Source organism: Amyelois transitella, chromosome 15 (genome assembly GCF_032362555.1).
Source record: "Amyelois transitella isolate CPQ chromosome 15, ilAmyTran1.1, whole genome shotgun sequence".
Classification (NCBI taxonomy): Eukaryota; Metazoa; Arthropoda; class Insecta; order Lepidoptera; family Pyralidae; genus Amyelois; species Amyelois transitella.
The window spans coordinates 3,977,793-4,000,465 of NC_083518.1; the positions used below are offsets into that span (position 1 = coordinate 3,977,793).

The 22,673-nt window shown below is 32.9% G+C and overlaps 3 protein-coding genes across 6 annotated transcripts; all 3 read right to left on the reverse strand.

Moving 5' to 3' along the window:
* Window positions 1-5,970: 5,970 nt before the first annotated feature.
* LOC106135691 (small ribosomal subunit protein uS12m) lies at window positions 5,971-8,667 on the reverse strand. Its single transcript, XM_013336056.2, has 5 exons — window positions 8,531-8,667; window positions 8,354-8,424; window positions 7,936-8,090; window positions 7,282-7,445; window positions 5,971-6,691 (listed from the first exon to the last, which is right to left on the reverse strand). The coding sequence occupies exons 2-5, from the start codon at window positions 8,421-8,423 to the stop codon at window positions 6,610-6,612; spliced, it is 471 nt and encodes a 156-aa protein (XP_013191510.1). The 5' UTR covers window position 8,424; window positions 8,531-8,667; the 3' UTR covers window positions 5,971-6,609.
* Window positions 8,668-9,771: 1,104 nt separating this feature from the next.
* Window positions 9,772-14,247, reverse strand: LOC106135690 (CD209 antigen-like protein D). 4 transcript variants are annotated; one of them, XM_013336054.2, is made up of 7 exons: window positions 14,098-14,247; window positions 13,115-13,254; window positions 12,479-12,552; window positions 11,955-12,076; window positions 11,065-11,197; window positions 10,818-10,878; window positions 9,772-10,516 (listed from the first exon to the last, which is right to left on the reverse strand). In XM_013336054.2, the coding sequence occupies exons 2-7, from the start codon at window positions 13,117-13,119 to the stop codon at window positions 10,405-10,407; spliced, it is 507 nt and encodes a 168-aa protein (XP_013191508.1). In that variant the 5' UTR covers window positions 13,120-13,254; window positions 14,098-14,247; the 3' UTR covers window positions 9,772-10,404. The 4 variants fall into 4 exon arrangements, with proteins under 4 accessions (XP_013191508.1, XP_060804039.1, XP_060804038.1 ...); XM_060948056.1 differs by having other exon boundaries at window positions 14,102-14,244; XM_060948055.1 differs by having other exon boundaries at window positions 13,115-13,383; window positions 14,098-14,243.
* Window positions 14,248-17,101: 2,854 nt separating this feature from the next.
* Window positions 17,102-19,185, reverse strand: LOC106135744 (cytochrome P450 6B6). Its single transcript, XM_013336117.2, has 2 exons — window positions 17,774-19,185; window positions 17,102-17,292 (listed from the first exon to the last, which is right to left on the reverse strand). The coding sequence occupies exons 1-2, from the start codon at window positions 19,131-19,133 to the stop codon at window positions 17,120-17,122; spliced, it is 1,533 nt and encodes a 510-aa protein (XP_013191571.1). The 5' UTR covers window positions 19,134-19,185; the 3' UTR covers window positions 17,102-17,119.
* Window positions 19,186-22,673: the final 3,488 nt, after the last annotated feature.

Consider the following 22,673-nt stretch of genomic DNA (forward strand, 5'->3'; position numbering starts at 1 on the left):
TAAAAACAACATTAGGCAAGACTGGTTTTCCCTGGATAGACGCCGTTAAGACACAACATCTTTGATGAAGGAAAATTAAAACCAACATTAGGCAACACTGGTTTTCCCTGGATAGGCGCCATTAAGACACAACCTCTTTGATGAAGGAAAATTAAAAACAACATTAGGCAAGACTGGTTTTCCCTGGATAGACGCCATTAAGACACAACCTCTTTGATGAAGGATAATTAAAACCAACATTAGGCAAGACTGGTTTTCCCTGGATAGACGCCATTAAGACACAACCTCTTTGATGAAGGAAAATTAAAAACAACATAAGGCAAGACTGGTTTTCCCTGGATAGACGCCATTAAGACACAACCTCTTTGATGAAGGAAAATTAAAAACAACATTAGGCAAGACTGGTTTTCCCTGGATAGACGCCATTAAGACACAACCTCTTTGATGAAGGAAAATTAAAAACAACATTAGGCAAGACTGGTTTTCCCTGGATAGACGCCATTAAGACACAACCTCTTTGATGAAGGAAAATTAAAAACAACATTGGCAAGACTGGTTTTCCCTGGATAGACGCCATTAAGACACAACCTCTTTGATGAACGAAAATTAAAAACAACATTAGGCAAGACTGGTTTTCCCTGGATAGACGCCATTAAGACACAACCTCTTTGATGAAGGAAAATTAAAACCAACATTAGGCAACACTGGTTTTCCCTGGATAGACGCCATTAAGACACAACCTCTTTGATGAAGGAAAATTAAAAACAACATTAGGCAAGACTGGTTTTCCCTGGATAGACGCCATTAAGACACAACCTCTTTGATGAAGGAAAATTAAAACCAACATTAGGCAAGACTGGTTTTCCCTGGATAGACGCCATTAAGACACAACCTCTTTGATGAAGAAAAATTAAAATCAACATAAAGCAATACAGGTTTTCCCTGGATAGACGCCATTAAGACACAACCTCTTTGATGAAAGAAAATTTAAAACAATATAACGCAACACAGGCTTTCCTGGATAGACGCCACTCAGACACAACCTCTTTGATGAAGGAAAATTAAAAACAACATTAGGCAAGACTGGTTTTCCCTGGATAGACGCCATTAAGACACAACCTCTTTGATGAAGGATAATTAAAAATAACATTAGGCAAGACTGGTTTTCCCTGGATAGACGCCATTAAGACACAACCTCTTTGATGAAGGATAATTTAAAACAACATAAGGCAAGACTGGTTTTCCCTGGATAGACGCCATTAAGACACACCTTCTTTGATGAAGGAAAATTAAAAACAACATTAGGCAAGACTGGTTTTCCCTGGATAGACGCCATTAAGACACAACCTCTTTGATGAAGGATTATTTAAAACAACATAAGGCAAGACTGGTTTTCCCTGGATAGACGCCATTAAGACACAACTTCTTTGATGAAGGAAAATTAAAATCAACATAAGGCAATACAGGTTTTCCCTGGATAGACGCCATTAAAACACAACCTCTTTGATGAAGGAAAATTTAAAACAATATAACGTAACACAGGCTTCCCCTGGATAGACGCCACTCAGACACAACCTCTTCGATAAAAAAATAATTTAAAATCAACTTATGGCAAGATAGGCTTTCCCTGGATAGACACTATAAAGACAACCCTTTTGATGAAGAAAAATTAAAATCAACATAAAGCAATACAGGTTTTCCCTGGATAGACGCCATTAAGACACAACCTCTTTGATAATGGAAAATTTAAAACAATATAACGCAACACACGCTTTCTCTGGAAAGACGCCAATCAGATGAAACCTATTCGATAAAAAAAAAAAAATCAACATAAGGCAAGATAGGCTTCCCTGGATAGACACCATAAAGACGCAACCTCATTGGTGAAGAAAAATTAAAAAATTTACCTGGATAGACGCCATTAAGACATAACCACATTGATGAAAGTAAATTAAAAACAACATAAGACAAGACAGGATTTCCCTGGATAGACGCCATTAAGACATAACCACATTGATGAAGGTAAATTAAAAACAACATAAGACATGACAGGATATCCCTGGATAGACGCCATTAAGACATAACCACATTGATGAAGGTAAAAACAACATAAGACAAGACAGGATTTCCCTGGATAGACGCCATTAAGACATAACCACATTGATGAAGGTAAATTAAAAACAACATAAGACTAGACAGGATTTCCTTGGATAGACGCCATTTAGACATAACCACATTGATGAAGGTAAATTAAAAACAACATAAGACAAGACAGTATTTCCCTGGATAGACGCCATTAAGACATAACCACATTGATGAAGGTAAATTAAAAACAACATAAGACATGACAGGATATCCCTGGATCTATCCAGGTGCCTTACTGGAGTCTACTTATTCTATTTCCAAATTAAGTTTTTAAGTATATCATTTTTTGTTCTAAACATGTTAAATGTTTACCTTGAACCATAAATCACCTACCTTAACAAATATATATTTTTTTAATACTTAGTTGTCAATGAAGGCATTGCTATTGTATACAACGAATAAAACAAGAGAGAAAAATATGTATAAATATACTAATACTACAGCAAAGTAAACATTGATATTAAACAACTGATGATATTATCACAGAAGACTCATAGTATGGAGTGGAATGTGGGCATGGACACGATTATGATTGGCCTACACACATACACGTACGTATATAGTCACGTCTGTATCCCTTGTGGGGTAGACAGAACCAACAGTTTTGTTAAAAAGCTGCGTTCAGCTGTGTGACTTCACGATGGAACTGAGATTTGTAGGATTTTTATGATGATAACAAACGTTATGATCATTAAAATCTTAAATGTATGCCCCAGTTCATTAAAGATTTAATAAAAAATAATGATTTTTATTTTTACAACGAATAAACTCAAAAACTACTGCACCGATAAGAACAGATCTTTAGATATAACATATTTTTTCTGGAAAGTCCTAAGGGGGCGAAGTCTATGTTTTATCCAAAGGTATATCTATCTGTGTACCACATAAAATTAAAATCGGTTCAGTAGTTTTTGAGTTTATTCGTTACAAACATACAAAATGCAATATTTTCTCTTTATTAAGTAGTGCAAATGACATTTAATATTCTTAGTATTGGTAATTCACTCAGATAATAGAAGAAAATAATCTTTCAGCCCCTTGCTAAAACCATAGAATTCGGGAAAATATATATTATTTCGATTTCTATAGTAAAAACCAAGTCCAGACCTTCAAAGAAAGTCTCTAAACTCGTCTGGATCCCCGGATATCAGAATCCCCTTACCATAAAATGATGTTGTCATACTATACTAATAACGGAGTGGTATAGTAAGCTACACTAGCGACACCTAGTGGAAGACGCGGCATTGTGATACGAAAATAATAAAGGGAAAATATAAGAAGTGATCTCGGAACAGAATTTAATTATTATAAGTATATTATTTTAAAAATATTTTTAAACAAATACCTATATATATTCAATACTATTTTTGCTAGGAATATACTTCTCCTACGAGTATAATTGTAATAATTAGGTCAGTTAGTTATCTACGTTTAAGAATTTTTCTAACTAAAGTTTTGTCTAACCCGTTAATGATATAAACGTTAAAAAACTATTCCACTGTAGAGTTGAGTTTATAATACCAATTATCACTGTTACGATAATCAGAATAGATTTTATAAGAATTGTACACATTATAAGTATTAAGTATAGATTTATACATATTTATACTTAATACATATTCAAATAATATGTCTTGTGTATTTTTAGAATATTTAAAGATAAAATCTGTGATGACCTATTTCGATACCGGAATTTTGAAAATTTTTAAATTTTTCGAAAAATTTTAATATTAAGGACATATAAAACCAACAAAATACTCATTGTAGTTAGTTTAAATGATAAAAATAATGGATGAAACGATGGGCTAGCAACCTGTCACTATTTGAATCTCAATTCTATCTTAAAGCCAAATAGCTGAACGTGGCCTATCAGTCTTTTCAAGATTGTTGGCTCTGTCTAACCTGCAAGGGATATAGACGTGATTATATGTATGTATGCATGTATGGTATAGTAAGAACAGCTCAGAAAAATAAATTAAACCAACCAAAATAACCACCTTTGTAGGTAGGAACCTTACAATTTCGGAATGTAATTTATGATTGTGGTCTGTTGGAAAAGTTACAAAAAAATTTTATTACCTCTTTGTAAATATACCAAATTATACCACAATAAATTCCTATTAATATTATAAACAATTCATTACATAATATTCACTCAAAAAACAAGAGTTTGTAACAAGAAACTTAAGTAAAGCTTCGTTATCGTATTTGTAATTTTTATTTGTAAGTGTGGGTCTCCTACCCACACAAAAATTACAAACTGCTGATGCAACTATGATTTTTTATAGGAAAACGAAACCCACGTTGGTACTTACATTCGGCTTAACATACCAGTATTTAGCCATACTTCGATTTATAAATTCACCACTAGACTTTATATAGGTAGCTGTTACAAGTAAGGGATCCTACCCATTGGGATTACAAGTTTCAGACACTTTTTTTTTAAGTTGTAGGAAGAACAAGGTTGCAATTCGCAACAATTAACAATACAAAAGAAACTGTCTTATCCACCAGCTACAACAAGTTTTACTGCGATGAAAAGTCCCTATTCAAAGTTTCACGACTACCCGCCATATTTTAAAACAAGGCTACTTGTTTTAAAATATGGCGTGAAATTGGTACTTTCCGACTATTTAAAATATATGTATATAATTCCGACGCCTTAAGAAGCAGAATATGTGTTCACAGAAACTGTACCTAAATACTTAAGACCTACATTGAAACCATATTCAAGGAATAAATGATAATGATTACGATAAAAAAAACTGCTACATAAGCTAAGCCAGTAACTATCCCAATTAAGTCAGACGACCTAATAATTCAATACTTAATTCAGACAAGAAAATTTGCATCTAAGGAAATGCTACTTCAATTGCGTGAATCAGTTACTGAATCATTTAGGACGTCTGAATTTAGTCAAATGGGAAACACATTTTACGACCAAATTAAAGATAACTAAATAAATTGATACCTGATCAATGATCCCAAAATCAATGCTGTTCCAATATGTGCAATATGTATTTCTAAGAAATACCGGTTAATTTATCGCAGGATCTTCGTTTTGACGCTTTTAAATGTTATAGTCTTCCAGATTAATGAAAAAAAAAATTAACAAATTAGAGTAAAACTATTCTTCTCAACAATTGCGTGTTCAACCGTCTCCTTTCTAAATGGGTATGCGTATGCATTTTGAAATTTTATAGACGAAGGATATGTGATTATGAGGGTAAGATTGAAATTTTATAGACGAAGGATATGTGATTATGAGGGTAAGATTACAATTAGACTCACTGACGTGAATTATAATACACTGGACCAAATATTCTTTATTCTAAACGAATGCTATAATTTAGTTAAGTTTAGTAATGCTATTATTTATAGTTCATGGCCCCTTTAAAAAAATCACAAATCATGAGCGCTCTGCTCATGATTTGTGACTTTTAACATTAGGGATCATTAGATATTTATTATAGTCCAGATAAATAATGGTACAAATAAATATGACCTATTTTATGGGTACCATTATTTCATGCATTTTTTCTTAATTATTTGTCACTGTATGTATCACAAATCCATCATTAAGCTATGGCATTTTGTCTTTTGTAGACTGTCTGCCCCGTAATTATATATTTATTATATATTATAATAACGTATTTAACCTAACGTACGTATTATTCTTTACTGACGAGAAAAAAATGTTTTATCTTTTTTGAATAATACAAGACCAATTGGTTTAGATTTCGCAGACTTAATCTTACCAGTGAAAAATATGTTGCTTCTACAAATTAGGTTGGAAACGAAGTAAGTAATAAAAATAAAAAGCTATTATATACTTAAACTTCACTTATATAATTTGTCTAATACTAAACATTCTAAAAAAAAACAAAGAAATTTACATGTCGACAAGCCTTTTCAGTACACACACGCACACAACACAAATGAGCCAAACACTATTACCAAAAGCGGTAGTTTGCGGTCATTTGCTTTGTTTCTGCAGTGGTAATGAAGCTCGTCAGATGAGTCAATACATATCAGGCGAAAAATGTTTTCGCAAAGTAGGCAGCAAACACAAATCTTAATTCAATATTTTTAAAATTTGAAAATCTAATTCTATGTCAATTCCATCATAAAGCCACAGCTGAATGAGCCTTTCAGTCTTCAAGACAGCTGGCTCTATCTATTGAATTTTAATTGAATTTAAGTATGTAACACCAAATACCTATTGCAACCATTCACTATCTGAATCTCATATCATTAATCAATTCTGCTGATAATGGCCTTCAAGACTTTGTCTATCCCGAGGCTCGATGTGTGTATAATAAAGTTTGTATTATAGTGCTTTGTGCTTGATGACATACTATTTTCAACTTTCATGATGTATTAAGGTTAATTAATAAATTAAAACTTGCTTAAGCATTTTCCTGCCTGATGAGCACTGACCCTGACGCTGCACTCGCAACCACTTCACACTTTCTGTTTGACAACATGTGACAGGTCATATTTCCCACGGACACACTTCAGTTTCACTCCGGGGCAGTCCTTCAATCTGAAATTAAATATAAGCATGGGATTTTTAATTCCGTGTGGTTTAATTTAAAAAAAAAGAATAGGACCACTCCATCTCTTTTCCATGGATGTTCCAACATGGATTCCAACTTATAATCTCAATTATATTATTAGGCCAAACAGCTGAGTACATGTCCTCATCTTTTCAAGTCTGTTGGTTCTGTCTACCCCACAAGGGATACAAATGTGATTATATGAATGAATTTTAAGTACTTAAGTGTAATATAGACCATCAATCGCATCAAACGTCGAACTGATATAAATAAATATATATGGGACAGAAAAAGAAAGAAAATGAACCTTTCCTATATTATATCATGGGTACAAGTCTAGTTACAATTCTAACTTGAATTTCCAAGTTTCTTCACAATTTTTCCCTCACCATAAGAGCATTAATAGGCAGAGCAGACCATGTATAATTTTCAATTGATTTGTTTTTGTGCATCTTCTTTTTTTTATTGAGGGTCCACACCTACTTAAGTTTAACGCGGTGGCCTACATCTGCTACTCTGATGGGCAATCATATCTCTGTATGTGGGTGTAATAATAGTTCATTTCCTAATATGTTACCTGCCAACTCTGACTAATACGATATTGTGCTCCTGTAGGTTGTGACCGATGCCAGGCACGTAGGCTACCATTTCCTTTCCATTAGACAAACGGACCAACACGCACTTTCTGTTTGCTGAGTTTGGCTTCTTGGGCTTCTTTATAAGTGTCTTCAGAACAACACCCTGAAATTTTTATAAAGACTGGTTGTAATAAATCACTAGCCATGACAACTGAAAGGGATCTTGTAACTTCAGTTAGATACATAAATCATTCAATTCAGCTTACAATAAATTTGATTTTTAAGAAAATTGACTGATTGGTTCTATTTAAATACACTCAAAGTTGTAAATTAGCTAGTTTCTGATTTAAGCTCTAAATGATCATCTTAAATCAATCCATTGCATTCTACGCACTGCAACCTGGAGGATTTATTAATGTGTCTGATTACACTATTTTCTTGATTAATAGTTAGACATGTAATGAATAAGAACAATTATATTATTATTTTTCTTTGTACCCCAACCAAAGAAAAACCACAGAATGTCCCAGAAATTTTGTTTCATGATCTATATATTCACAAAGCAGTCAAAAACTAGTTAAGTAATTCCTTCATAAACGTTTTTTTTTTTCTATTTTAGAATTTGAAATGTGGCAATGGATAATTGATTTTACCTTTGCGAAAGGGTTTCCGTTAAGTGGATTTCTTGATTTCCGAACTTTTTTGTGAGGGCCAGTTCTATGCATTTGTGCGAGTGATGCCATGGCTCGAGCCACCAATCCCGCGGGAGGTGCAGCTGTCGGACTTGGAAAAGGCACATTTGTTATAGCTGAAATATAAAGACAATTATTAATAAGGATGATAACAACTGAATCAGGTACTTTCTGCTTTTTACTACCTTTAACCATATATAGACCAACTCCAATTCATACTGACACTAGCACTATTCTCACTTAAATTCATTTCAAAATCTATAGTATCTGACAGCTGAGAAAGTGATCATGATGTCTATTATAAACTAGGTAAGACCTACTTCTTTATAAAATGATTTATTATTGTTTTAATTTGAATAATTTATAATTACAAAATAACCTTTGATTTGTGTACATTGTGTTTTGATACCAGTAGAAAGGAGTGCTAAGCCTCTCCGTAGAAAATTCATTCTGAAATAAAATCATAGAATAATTAAATAGTAAGTGAATAGGTATGTACCAAATAATCTATGAATAAGTAGACATTTTGTAGTAAAATTAATTAACGATAACTTACATTTATGGTCTGGTTAAATAAGAATAAATAAATTTAAATTTAAGTGGAATCCCAAAAACTTTTCAAATAACCTAACCTAATATACTTGAGAGATATTTCTTGCTTTGACACTTCATATTTTTATTTTGCCTTTTTGACATTTCACGACAAATTGGGTTGTATGTGGGGATTTGTTTATAGGTACGTTCAGTTTAAAATGTTTATGTACCATACCAAAAGCAAAACGCCATTAAAATATACCAGCTAACCTTGTAAATATACAATAACTTTGTAAATATTTTGACCTCTATCTAGTATAAAATTGAGAAAACAAAAAAAAACACTTTTAGTACCTAGTTATGTATGATTTTTACTGAAGACTAGATGGCATGGATTAAAATTCTTTGATTTCGCAGGTAACTAATGAACATGTACGGGATAGACAGAGCTAACAGTCTCGAAAAGGTTGAAATAGGTAAGATGTTTGTAACTGGATGGTTCAGCAATAAAATCGAGATTCACATTGTGGCAGATTACATAGGGCTGAATAAGTATTTGATGCAGACAAAATTGTTTCACTCATCATTAAATACACAAACAAACCACGAGACTTTACAAGTATTGCCATCTACTAAAATTAGAAATAATATAATAGTAAGATTTAGAAAACATGTACGGCAATCTAGCTGATTTCTGTAGTCGACGTTAGATGGCGTCAATTACAAATTAGTATAACTTTTCCAATCATATTTTTTTTAATGAAAAGCAAAAAATGGAGAATTCCAAATCTCTTAGCTATAGATATGCAAAATATTACAGCTATTTCATATGCTTGGCATGTGGTTCCGGTATTTTAGGACCACTTCCACGACCATTATCTACTTTTTACTTTTGGATGTTAATACCATAGCAAAAAAAATACACCGTGTCCCAGCTGCTCCTCTTCCCGCATGGATTGTAAAAGTTAAGCAAAGGAAATGCTTATAATATTGGAACTCTATCGGGATAGGCTGGCGACCTATTACCACCTCTCAATCTCATTTTTTAACGTGGCCATGTGACTATTGGCTATATGGCCCTTAAGGGATACGGGAAGTAAAATGTTTACGTTTATATATGGTTCTCTGTCTACTTATAACAACCTGTTAAAAAGTTTTGATTATTCTTTTTATATGCGACCTACTTATGGGCCAAACAAATTGTTTGGCGCATAAAATCTATTATTTTGACTCGTCAAAATGAAATAAAAGAACATGTACGGTTTACAGATTATATTCGTCACGTATATCTAGGATTAAATTAAAAACTTTTGTCGTAATCTGCCCAAGTTTTATTGGGCCGCTTGGCGAAAATTTGACTTTTAACATTTATATTGGAATTTTAACATAATCTTTGGGAGAAAGCGGTTAGAATGATTATAAACGAGTTATTTCTATTCTACAGCCTTGTCACATTATAGCACTACCTACTTATCAAGGAAGGTAGGTTTTTTTATATTTAAGCAGAAAGTTTACACAAAACAAAGAAGTTTAGGTACATATAATTAGATATAATTAGGTGTTACGTGTTCCATTATAGCCTTTATTCTGTGGTACTAATTAATTTTATTTACAATGTATAGAGGTACCATGATGAGATGGTCATCGTTTTTTTATTCCTACATATTTGTTTTCTTTGCCATGTGATTTTTATTTGCTTAATGTGATGTTAAAGATGAGAATAAATAAAGAAAATGATTATATAATGTTGTTTTCATTGCAACAAATTACCTCCGGAATTCTAAAACCAAATCACTCATTATACTTAGATTGTTGAAATTTCACACTATATAAGAGTTATAGCAATAAGCCGACGAGATTAAAATTTAGTAGACGACGTTAAAACTATTTCAAAACTTAAGATACAGTCTTCTCGCAAATGTAGGGCTGATGATGGTGGCACCAAAAGTCGCGGAGTCCATCGTTCATCGCGTCTATACCCACACAGCGTGGCTCCAAATCGCTGTCACTGTGGAAAAATTAGATATATATTTAATGAATGGTAAGAATAAAACACGAATTACCAAAAACATAGATAAAAACAAAAAAAGAAAAACGAAAAAATCATAGTTTTATTAAAGCAAAAAATTATTTTCAATCTTCCCTCGTCAAAACATACACTCAATGATAATTTGGGAAGTAATTTCCTAACCTACCTAAATACTAACGTTATTTGAGTAACTATTGAAATTTTTTAAACAGTTTTATAAATAAGTATGCTTGATTGAAACCATGCATTATAAATACAGAAAAAAAGGGATTTAAAATACCTGAAAGTTTCTCCGTTGCCCTTTGCCCATTTATGGAATCCGGTGTCATTTATGTTTTGGCCTGAAAATTAAAAAACGCAACAGTTTTTAAATAATAATGTCTACTAAGTACTACTACGAGTAAGAGGCCTAACGGTAACTTTAAATGTGGTGTTATGTCGTTTAAATTTGTAAGGGAAAACATACAGGGAATTTATAGAAACCAGAATAAAACTTAAATAGGTACCTATAATATAAGGAACCTTACCGTCAACGTTTTCCCACATGGTGTAATTAGCTATATTACTGATACCCACCCACACCAACAATTTATAATCAGTGCCAATTATATCATTGTATTCCATTTTGCGCACCAACTGCTGTAGGAATTTGAACTCTTCCTGAAATGAAACGTCCATATCAGTATTGATTAGTTTTTATAATTATCAAAGCCATACTATATGTACATATATAATATCCCAATTTATTTATTTTTTATTTGTATATTTATGTACATCAAGGAAATACTTATTTGTATTGAAATTTCTTCCAGTAGGCCCACTACAGGATAATTGTATGGTAACGGACTAATCTTTATGGGGTAGACAGAGCTAACAGTCTTTTTAGTGTCATTATTTGTTATAACAAATAATAAAAAAAAATGATAAATGTACATCGCAAATGTGGGAGGTGTGTATCACTCAATATTTAATCACTTTTAATCTTTTGATAATAAAGGGTTAATCAGAAGAATAAACATAATTATCAACCAGATAGATAAACATTGACACATCGAGAACATTAAGTACCTATGTAAACACATTTAGTTTTCAACTAGCTTTTTGACGGGGCTTCAAGCCCGCGGAAATTTACCGAATTGCTTCTTTTTCATTTTAAATACTATAGTCAAGATGTAATGATAACTACCTACTTTAAAAATCAATCTTGACACCAAATATCAAAAAGTATACATAAAACCATTAAAAATGTGTGATTTGAAATTAACTCTTCTTATTTTGCCTCCTTTTTATTTACTATTTTTTAAGAAAAAAATCTTCGTTCCTGTTTCATTTGAAAAGGTGTTCTTTATATTCGGCCCTTGCTATTGCTTGACATCTTCATAAAAAAGTTCATAATCTAGCCTGTTCTCAAACTAACCTCTGTTTTAGGCACAGCCAATTTTGCTCCTTGAACTATGCACATGCGTTTTGCGTTATTCCATGTTCTAGCGAGATACATCGTCTTATATGCTCGTCCTAATTCATTACTTATGACGTACCCTGAAAAAATTGTCGGTTGGTTACTTAGGAGAGTATTTTGTCCCAATAGTTATGAACAAAGTAGGTACGTTTACTTTAGCTCATTAATAAGGAAGTCATAACAAATTTTCAATGGAATTTGAACTAGCTTTTGTAATCCTTTTTTGTCGACTGTTTAGATCTATAAAGATCTAGAGGTCGCTCGCGCTTCGTCTGCGTTAATCAATCCCGCGGGAACTCTGGGATAAAAATTAGCCTATGTGTTATTCTGGGTATTCAGCTACCTACATATCGAATTACATCTTAATCGGTTCCGTAGTATTTGCGTGAAAGAGTCACAAACATCCATAATGACATCCTGACCTACTCACAAACTTTCGCATTTATAATATTAGTAGGGTTGTCTGAAAAAGTTATACCAACCATCATTTTCAAGTGACTGCGAAGTCTTTTGAATTGCACCTGCACATCCAATTATCGTAATGATGTAAAGGAACCTGCCGTAAAGTATTACATTAGATACTAATCGTTGCAATTCAATTTATTAAATAATAAATTTTACAAGTACTGTTTTTTAAGGTACTTTCATTATTTTATTCTACATTATTATAGAAGTTAAAGATCTTGTTGTACTCATATTATAAAAAAAAAAAAATATTAGGTAGTGTACTCGTATTAAGATGATAATGAAGTTCATGACAGCCATTAATTTTTCAGTTACCTTCGCTCGGGGCAACCCATGATAAAGTCAATTTCTAAAGGCACTGAAATAAAAGCAATCAATCCTGATACCTCTTTTTTTTAAAACGTTTTTAAATAATTTAAATGCATGAAAAGGAAAAGCAAAATGAAATAAGGATTTTCCTAATGAATTACTTTTAATGTAGTTTTCAACAGAAAGACGTGTCTAGATTATTTATCTTTATTTCGGTACCTAATAATAGCGACAAGCTAGGCGTGTTAATTTGTCCTTTTTTTCCGTAAAATTTTGTTATTTTTTTTAAAATAATACGGGATAAAATACACAGATTTAATCAAAAATAAATTTGAACACCTTACCTCATATTAGTTGTTTTTGCATCTGTTTTCTCAGTAATCGTTCTACACTAGCGTTTCTTATACTTAACTGTCAGGGACTGCCACAAACTAAATACAGATATGGGGACTGCGGTGTGATGGCAGGTGCGTCCACGAGGTGCCTACGAATGTGTCAAGGTAACGGTCAGTTGTTTAAGTTTAACAGTGAGTTAAACCACTTGTTTTCATATATACTGATAAGCACGACTTCATGCTTTATGGGGTAGACAGAGCGAACAGTCTCGAAAAGTCTGAAATGCCACGTACAGTTGTACGGCCCAATGATGACCAACTACTTTTATGACATACAAACCGAAACAAGTTATAGAATCTCCGATTATGGATTTTTTTTTTAGCACTGTTTAAAGTTTTTGTACAATGGCCACCATTGTTGCCGCTAATGCCGCTGTTAGACTAGTCGATATTAAGAATGTCTTAGTCTTAAAACGAATAGTGTAATAATATTTAGTCAGGTAGACTCTGAATTCCGACTGTTAACAATAAACAAGGCTTTGGCGCAATTAATAAAAATGTATAACCACAGTATTAGGTACCTACATAGTATTTGATATAAGTAACTATTACTGGGTATTACTGAATGGGTATTCTGATTTCTTAATATTATAACTAATCTTAAAGCATCCACCTAATTACGGCTCAAAACTTTAAAAGACTTTGTTTTTTAAATTAATTGTGCAAAGTTGTTTGAAACCTCTAGTAAGTTTAATAGAATGAGCATTTCAAAATCTTTATTCCATATAATGTTACCTTTCAGTTCAAATTTAAAAGATCTTTCAATGTGATGTTAAGAAAAATATTTCTAAGATGCTTAAGTCTGCTCACAATAGGTCCGTTCAATTGTTTTTCAATTTAAATATCGAATTCGATAACTTTCTTAGATTGAATTACGTTATTTGATTTTATTTTGAAATGATGGTCATGTCAAGTTTAATTTATAAACTTACCTACTCGTATTATCTGGCTGGTTTTTTCTTTCTTTTTTAAGATGTTTAGCTATAAATACTTCTTGCTTTTAAACTTCTAAGGCAGTATGTTAGACAGAGGTTATCTGTGTGTGTATGTACATTTGTTGACTGTCAGCTGAGTAATGGCCTCACACGATAACGGTGAAATCGAAATGTTAACCTCATACATAAAATATTACCTACATCGCTATTTGTATGCATTTCGGACATTTTTATTGATAATGTGAATGTAAGTGTATTAAAAATAAATTAAACAACATGAAATTCGAAAGATTTTGGGGTAAAGCAAAATACAATTTAAAAAACTTAGCTTAAGTGTCTGCGCCTAAAAGTAAACTACCTGCCATAAGAAAAAAAATAAAAATTCGTTCTGTTCATTACAATTTTATAACTTTTGAACTAGATAACTTGAACTGTAATTCATGTACATATATACATAAATTGGGGCTATATTTATTCCAACTTATGCATTATTGTTCCAGATACCTATTTATTTTATTATTTTCCAAACGTGGTCAGGTCGACTAGCATTCAGTTCACCTTCTTCACTCGATGAAAGATTTAATTATCGTATGGAAAACGGTTACGGTATGTAGGTTGCTACAATTCGTGACCAATATGCTAAAATATATACATACTTACCAATATTTATTTTATGAATGTCGCTTTGTACCTAATTCATATTACCTTATCATGAGGTAGGCACCTCAAAGTTTTCCAGTACAATCAGTACATACCAATTTTTCAGTACTTATAACGACACAGTATCTCGGATTAACAATCAACAGTACGGGTTATTATCACTTGCTATCGTGTCTTAGTCTCTGTGGTAATTGAATGATTGATAACCATGGTATGCGTCTTTACAACCTAATCTTTAAACACATACTAATATTGTTAGTCATTTATTTTTACTCTCATTACCCCGGGGCTTGGCACAAGAGCAAGTTTTTTTTTTAAAAAGAAAGGATTATGTTTGACTTCGAATAGCAAGTTGTCAAATCATCACGTTTAGGTAGACAGTCAGGTGACCGAAGGTGCAGATTTCCAAACGATGTTTTCTTTAACCGTAAAAGGATTTATATGCATTCTATAACTACTTTTGTAACTCAGAAATAGAATCTTTTTGAAATGAAAACTACTAATGAGAAATATACACACTACACTATAATACACAAAAACTTCCAGGGGAGGCCTTCTGTTCCTCACCTCTGATCTTCCTTAGCCAAGGTTGGCGTGGAAAGGACTGATTGAGGGACTGGCGAGTTGGAGTCTAGCGAGAACTATACGCTCGAAGGGTGGAAGTTTAAAATGTCATAAAGCCTTACTGGAACACGCGATTTCACGCCTCGCAGTCATCTCTTGACATCCTTAGCCACGCAGATGTGGCCCCTTTGTTGCCAATCACTGTGACTGATGTGTGTTGTTGTTGTATTCTTTGCCTTATTTTGTAATAGCTCCATGTCTTGCCGAGACTTGTTCTTGGACATAGTAGCCATTGAAATGGCTGAAAATTGGTTTCGGGAACCCTATGACTTTTCAATTTTAATAATAAACTAAAATAATTCTGTAAAGATATTTTTTATTAAGAACACATTATTAGATCTTGCTGCATCTTACGGCAAATACGGAATATAATATAATCGTTTTGATTACTAATATATAATAGTAATAAGTTATTTTTATTGTAGATAGGTATATGTGGAGCTGATCCATAATGATACATACCCCATTGAACTTACTTACTTTAAAATGGCACTTAAATCATTAAATAAATACTTTAACGCTATTGAGATCACACTCATTCACACACACACAAAACATAGTCTAGTAACCAATGCGACGTTCCACGCTCTGTGCTCAGCCATAAGCGTAAAACCCATGGCCTGCTCCGTGACCGCCAAAAAACAGTCCAGTTCCAAAACCGCCATAAAAATTACGAAATCTGTTCATATGCTCTTCATCATTTCCTTTCTTCTCCATCACTGATCTAAACTGTGCTTTATGTTCAGTATGAACAGGTCCATGTAACGGTATAACAGTTAAATCCTGCACGGGAACTAATTGGTTGTGATATGGATACGGTATTAGAATTGGAACCAATTGAGTTTGACGGGTAACGTTTGCGGTATGCGTATGAGAAATGAATTGCATCCTCGTGTTTTCCTGTGAATTTATGTGATGTAGGTTCGTGTGTATTGGTATCACGTGAAGACTCGTCGGTACCAGGTACTGGTGAAGAAAAGTTATGGGCAAATTTATGCCTTTACTTTTCCTAGCATCAGTCGGTTTGACTGGTAACAGTTGAATATTATGCGGATGGAAATTTGATGTGAAAATCGAGGGTTTAGATTCATTTGGAACTGCGGGAAGAGCGTTGGTATGTATCTTCTGTGTTGGCGTGATAATGGTATCTTGAAGTATACCGCATAGACCTTGGATATGAATGAATACGAACAGTATTGCTAATTTTGAAATCATCTGAAACAATGAAAACAATTTCATATCAAAATGTGGGTGTGTGTAACATTTAACTGACAAAATCTACCTAGTATTAAAAAGTAAATATTAAATGTAATTTGTTTGATATCACTATAGACAAACGTATGATGCATAGGAGAACTAAGAGTACTTAGTTGATTTGATTTTCTACAAATTAAATCGCGATTGAATACCTCATATAAGCATATTTTACTGCTTTTAGATATCTTACTTTGAAAACACTCAACCTATAACGTTGCTTAGAACCGGGTGACAAACATTTTAAGATGTCATAGAAAGACACAGTAAACACCAAATACATCAACATTAATACCTATGTCCTACGTAATGAACTTAATACTTGCAAGAAAGTTACGAGTGAAAATAAAATAAATTAAAATTTGGTGACACTCTTTGGCTTTACGATGTTTTTATAGGGGTATGCACGAAGTGGACTACTTTTAGTATCTAGAAATTCTTGTGTAATAAAGAAAACAAAGTCTTTAAAATTAAACTCTTTTTATTTCTTTCTCTCGCGGAACATAAGTGGGAGTCCTCCATCGATGGCTTGGACAACATCTGCTCTGGTTTCCACTGATGGGTGTCTCTTGGTATTTGGAGCTGGTTCCACGGTGAAGCGAGATAGTACTGCAGCCAGTCCAGCCAGAGACTGCATAATACCAAGGCGCTCACCTGATAAAAAAACATTGTGATTAAAGCAATAATATTTTGTGTATGAACATTGAGTCGCGCATTGTAGTAAATATTAATTCTTCGTATGGCGATGATATAATCGGTCACTATATCTGTATATCACTTTCTGATGGAAGTTCCTGGTGAATTTTAGCCAGTTGGCTTAATGATTTAAGCCATCCAGCTAAACAAGGTTTATGAGACTTGTGAGTTTTGAAGCCCTGCCTGTCCTGCCTGTTTGAGGGATAAAAATATGGTACACTTTTCTCTGTTTATGTTGAGTAAAATTAATGAAGCTAGAATTTATAGTTGTAAAATAATTTCACCAGCAACAGTTGCATAAACATAATTTTAATCTAAGTGATTACGGTAATCGAACATTTGATAATAATCAGCTTATCAAAAGTTTGTAAGCTTTCAATTTTATGATTTTTAAGGCCAATCAAATAAGAAGCCGAATAGACCTTCGAGATAAACTTACCTATACATGAACGAGGACCTTCACCAAATGGTAGATAAATTGATTTAGTTACATCGTTGAATTCGTCCGGGCGGAACCTTTCAGGCCTAAACTCTTCTGGTTTGGTCCAATACTGAGGGTCGTTATGTAAAGCTTGTACTGGAATAAGAATTCTCACATCTTCGTCTATAGTCACATTTAATTCTGGGAAAGTATAAGGTTTCACACATGTTCGCATTAAATATCCCAGTGAAGGAAATATTCTTAACGCTTCTTTGAATGTCCATTCTAAATACGTCATCTCTTTTATTGCATCGTAACATAACTTATCATCATATTTAGCTAATACTTTATCAATATCTTGTTGCACTTTCTTTTGCACTTCTGGATAATACGCAAGTTGGTGTAAAGTAAAACTGGTGGCTGATGAAGACGTTTCAAATCCGGCAGCGAAGAAAACAAACACTTGTGCAGCCATTATTACATCATCTAGATCTACTTTAGCTTCTTTAGGGGTTCCACTTTTATCGAAATTTTCAATTGAATCTCCCACCATTTTGCCTTTTGTCTTACATTCTAACATTAAATCAATAAAATCGTTTCTTTTTGACGGTTGATAATTTCTTTGTTTTTGAATATCGATTACAAGATCTATAATTTTATCCTCAAGACGGCCAAAAAATGTGATATTGTCTGTTAATTCAGGAAAAATATCTTTGAGAAGCAATTTCACATTTTCTCTTAATCCGAAATGAAATATGTCAACCCCTAGTTTTCTGAAGGCAGAGTTTTCATCATTCAACGAGTCAGCGTCAAGACCAAATCCACATGCTCCGATAAAATCAGTAGTGTATCTAGCCATGAGATCTCGAGCATCGATGGCACGGCCTTCGAGAGCGGCGTTTAACGTTCGAGTCCGTAACTTTTCAGCTCTTTCCGTAATTAGTGGAAACATCGCCTTTAGTTTGCCACTCGTAAAAGCAGGGGTTAACCTTTGTCTCAACAAACGCCATAAATCACCTTCCGCAAAGAACAAATTGCGAAGTATTGGTTCCAATGTTTTACCTGGCATAATCCCACGTTTGTAGAAATAATAAAAATCTGTGATTAAAATACGTTTAATGATTTCAGGATCTCTCACGATTAGTCCAGGGTTTGTTGACCTAAATACTCCGACCATTTTCTCGTTCGGAAACTTGAAATACACTTCTGAGGCATACTGTGTAACACTTTTCTTTTGTAAATAAACATCGACAGTTGATCCAACGAAAAGCATAGGCTTAACATATGTCACTCCTCTTTTCTTCCAATAGTCAAAGTTCCTTATATTGTATAAATAAAGTAGCACAATACCAACAAGCAATATTGTTAAAAAAATCATTTTAACGTTTAATATGTAGTCAACCAAGGATACATTAATGACTGAGTGGAAGACTTGTATGTCCGTATTTATTAGGGATGCCAGATAAATATTATCTAATCAAAATAGTAGCGTACGCAATTCGTACGAATATTAAACACCAAAAATTACACTAGATATTATTGTCTGTTTGTAACTTAAGTACCTTTTAACTAACACAACAATTTCAAATTCGGCATCAAAAGCTCAGATCGAAAGTATATTTGTGTGTGAAAATAATTTCGTACAATAGAAAAATCTTAATGCATCGTCAATTAATAAACATTTAAAGAACGTATCCTAAAGAGGGGCGCATCTTATTTTTTTTTAAATAGAAAACAATCGGAAAATTTGGAATGAAATGATAAAATCTCAGTTGGAATCTTTTGATGAAATATTGGGAAAAGGGAAAAGCTGATGAGCAGACGTCAAAGAGACTAAAGGGTTTCATTAGACACAGAGCTGGTTTAGTATCAAGAACGTAATATTTCACTGGTTTCCAGTCTCGTTGAATGATAAAAGATTTTTCTTTTCAGCCAGATGTTGTTCAAAATGTTGCATAAAGTACAGACTACATTACATACATTTGTATTTTGTTTCGCAAGCCCTTTATATTTTATCTTCTAAGTTGAAAATAAAACAATAACAAAATAGGGTTTTAATATACATGAGAAAAGCCATGGGTAATAGTAATTAGTCAGTTAATTCAATTAACAAACAATTTTTTATCTAGCTTATTAATCAATTTCATCATTAAGCCATACACACCCAGCTGAATGTGGTCTGTGAGTCTTGATAAGATCGTTGGTTCTGTCTACCCAGTAAGGGACAAAAACGTGTTTGTACGTACGACATATATATGTATAATACGTTATTAATTAAAATAGTTATTTTTTTTTCAAATTTTAATCTAGTTTCAGAAAATTAAAACATTTTATATTTTGAGCATCGCCAGGTGATTTGCCGTAACTTGGTTGAACCAATTAGAAGGTAGAAACATACTTTGCTTTACTTATTTGTTTGTCGTAATCTCCGGACCGTTGACCGATTTAATTCACAAATGACAAAGGTTACACCTTCATTTGCTATTCTTCGGGGCCCCGTTTTGTATTGCTCTCTCCAATTTGCCCCGTTTTTATTCATAACTCTCTTCATTGAAGCTCGTCCGTTTCGCCTATCATTTTAGTATCCGGTTTAAACATTATCATTAAATAAATAAAAACAGGAATGATGTTAATAATTAAATAAACATTTCCAACAGTTACACGTGGCATTGCTAAACATAGTTAGTACTTATAACTTCTCCTACTAAAGATAATCACGATTTGTTTATACTAAATGCTAGATATACGTATTTATTTGATTAATTAAGTACTAAAATATCGCTTGCGTGATCAACGTTATCAAAAGAATAAGTGACAAAGTTCAAAGTCAGTTATTAGTGGACACAGAATGTAAACAATGATGTAAAAAATTTAGCCAAGTTAGCGTTGGGCCATAGATTTTTTTAAATAATACATCACACTATTTATATCGTGATTTTCTTAAGAATTTTTTTATAAAATATAATGTTTCCTAAAATTTTAAATTTTATTTATTGGTGTTGATTTACTTATTAATTATTTGCAATTATCATAATTCTCTTCATCGATTTTAATTTTTAAAGTAGGCCGCCTATTGTAATTACCACTGCTTTTGGGAGATCAACAAACGTGAGAAAATAAAATTAGGGAACCATAAAATTTCGATAGTTTGAAGTAAATGAAAATAATTGAATGGAGTTTATTTATTAAAATAAGCAGTCCAGCGCCTTAATTTGATTGAAAGTCGAAATGTTAAGAAGTACCGGGAACAATACATTACATCTCGTCTCAATAACGATATCAAACGTTGTAAGAAGGCACTTAATTATTAATTTAAGGTTAATCGCATAAGCGCGTGCTAATAGTAATGTCACCCGTTGACTGAAATCTTAAAGGTAAGGTTGCTCCTAATATCTTTTAGCATTTTCTTAATGTGGTCTAGCTAGTATTTCAAATTATTAAGTGCCATGTTAAAGGACGACTAGGGGATAGGCTAATAAACTTGGTAAATAAATACCGTGGCTTTTCGCTCTTTTCAAGACTGAAAGCTCTGTCTACCCCGCATGGGATATAGACGTGAACATATGTATGTAGTTTACTTTAATTTCGACACCACCGCAACGGCCTCGATGGTCCAGTGGTTAGCCCGTGAGACTGTGACGTTAGAGGTCCAAGTTTGACCTCCAACAAAACAAGATATATTTTTAATAAAAAAAAAAATTTTTTTGTGTTGTTTGAGTATTTTATTTAAAAAAACTGAAAATTAAAATACTATACAGGGTGACATTTAAAACAACTGCATCCTTTTAAACATATACTATGCTTCTGAGCCTATTTTTATTTAAATTAAACGTCATCATTTTCACATTTAAAAACCCTCAAAAACTACATCACACGCTTTAATACAGACCAATACAACAAAAAAAATAATTAAAACTAAACATGTAAATAAATGTCTGAAAAATAAATTATTTTTCTAGTATCAAGATCAAGTAAAGTACAGAGTTGTCGAGATCGCTCAGCTGAATGAATTGTGTCGTTGACCTCTGAATCTTACGCGTCACTTTTCCGCCGGCCGGGGTGACATGACGTATTTAGGATCGTGGATTTTGATACTTTTATTTTTTTCGTACTTTCTGAAATATGAACCGATAATTTTCTTTTAACGTTTTTAAACATCCTTTAGATGCGCACACTTAACAGTTAAATTTATGCAGTTGAATTAAAAGTCACCCTGTATATAATAAAAGGGTAAAAATATTTTGTCTGTCTGTACATTTAATGTTTTGACTGAAACGGATAGATATTTTATTTTTTTTTCATTTTTTTCTGTGTGTCTGTATCTGACTGTATGATTAAGATTCAACTCGAAATTTACGTTTTCGAAGTCGCGGGCATTAGCTAGTTTGATATAAACGTTAAATACATGCTTCATAAATTTCAAACGATTCAAGCTACCATGTAGATTGGGCTATGACCTAGTGATAACTACGAAAAATATACCTCGGATTTTGGAACCAACGGCAGGTGCAAATGATATTTGAGAAAAGCCCAGAAAAAAATCTTACGACGCATTTCATAAACAAAAAAAGGTTGACAGTCATATTTTTTCGTCACCTACTTGACTTTTATTGTTAGGTCCCGCGGGATGTGATTAGTGACACAGTATGATTTGTTACCCGTCTCAATTTGTAACCTTAATGTTCCATGAGATTGTTAATTAAATGTTGTAGGTATACCTTACAATGAATAAATGATATCAATTCATATTAAACTCTTGCGTTACTGGGACTGATTGACAGGTATTATTATTATAACTTACATCTGAAATTAATAGGCGTTAGAAGCTGAAATCTGGTGTGTATGTAGTCTATGTACTTTGGAAAGTTTAGGAGAAATTTAAGATAGTATGTCTTGAAATTATCATGGGAGCATCCCA

Excerpts from the sequence above, each read along its gene's own strand:
- LOC106135691 (XM_013336056.2), bottom strand. The coding sequence starts at position 8,423 with ATGAATTTTCTACGGAGAGGCTTAGCACTCCTTTCTACTGGTATCAAA. Across the intron at positions 8,091-8,353 it reads ACAATGTACACAAATCAAAG|CTATAACAAATGTGCCTTTT; the intron begins GTTATTTTGTAA and ends TTTATATTTCAG. Across the intron at positions 7,446-7,935 it reads ACGGAAACCCTTTCGCAAAG|GGTGTTGTTCTGAAGACACT; the intron begins GTAAAATCAATT and ends TAAAAATTTCAG.
- LOC106135744 (XM_013336117.2), bottom strand. The coding sequence starts at position 19,133 with ATGATTTTTTTAACAATATTGCTTGTTGGTATTGTGCTACTTTATTTA. Across the intron at positions 17,293-17,773 it reads AGGTCCTCGTTCATGTATAG|GTGAGCGCCTTGGTATTATG; the intron begins GTAAGTTTATCT and ends TTTTTTTATCAG.
- LOC106135690 (XM_013336054.2), bottom strand. Across the intron at positions 12,077-12,478 it reads GCAGTCACTTGAAAATGATG|GGTACGTCATAAGTAATGAA; the intron begins GTTGGTATAACT and ends CAATTTTTTCAG. Across the intron at positions 10,879-11,064 it reads CATGTGGGAAAACGTTGACG|GCCAAAACATAAATGACACC; the intron begins GTAAGGTTCCTT and ends TTTAATTTTCAG.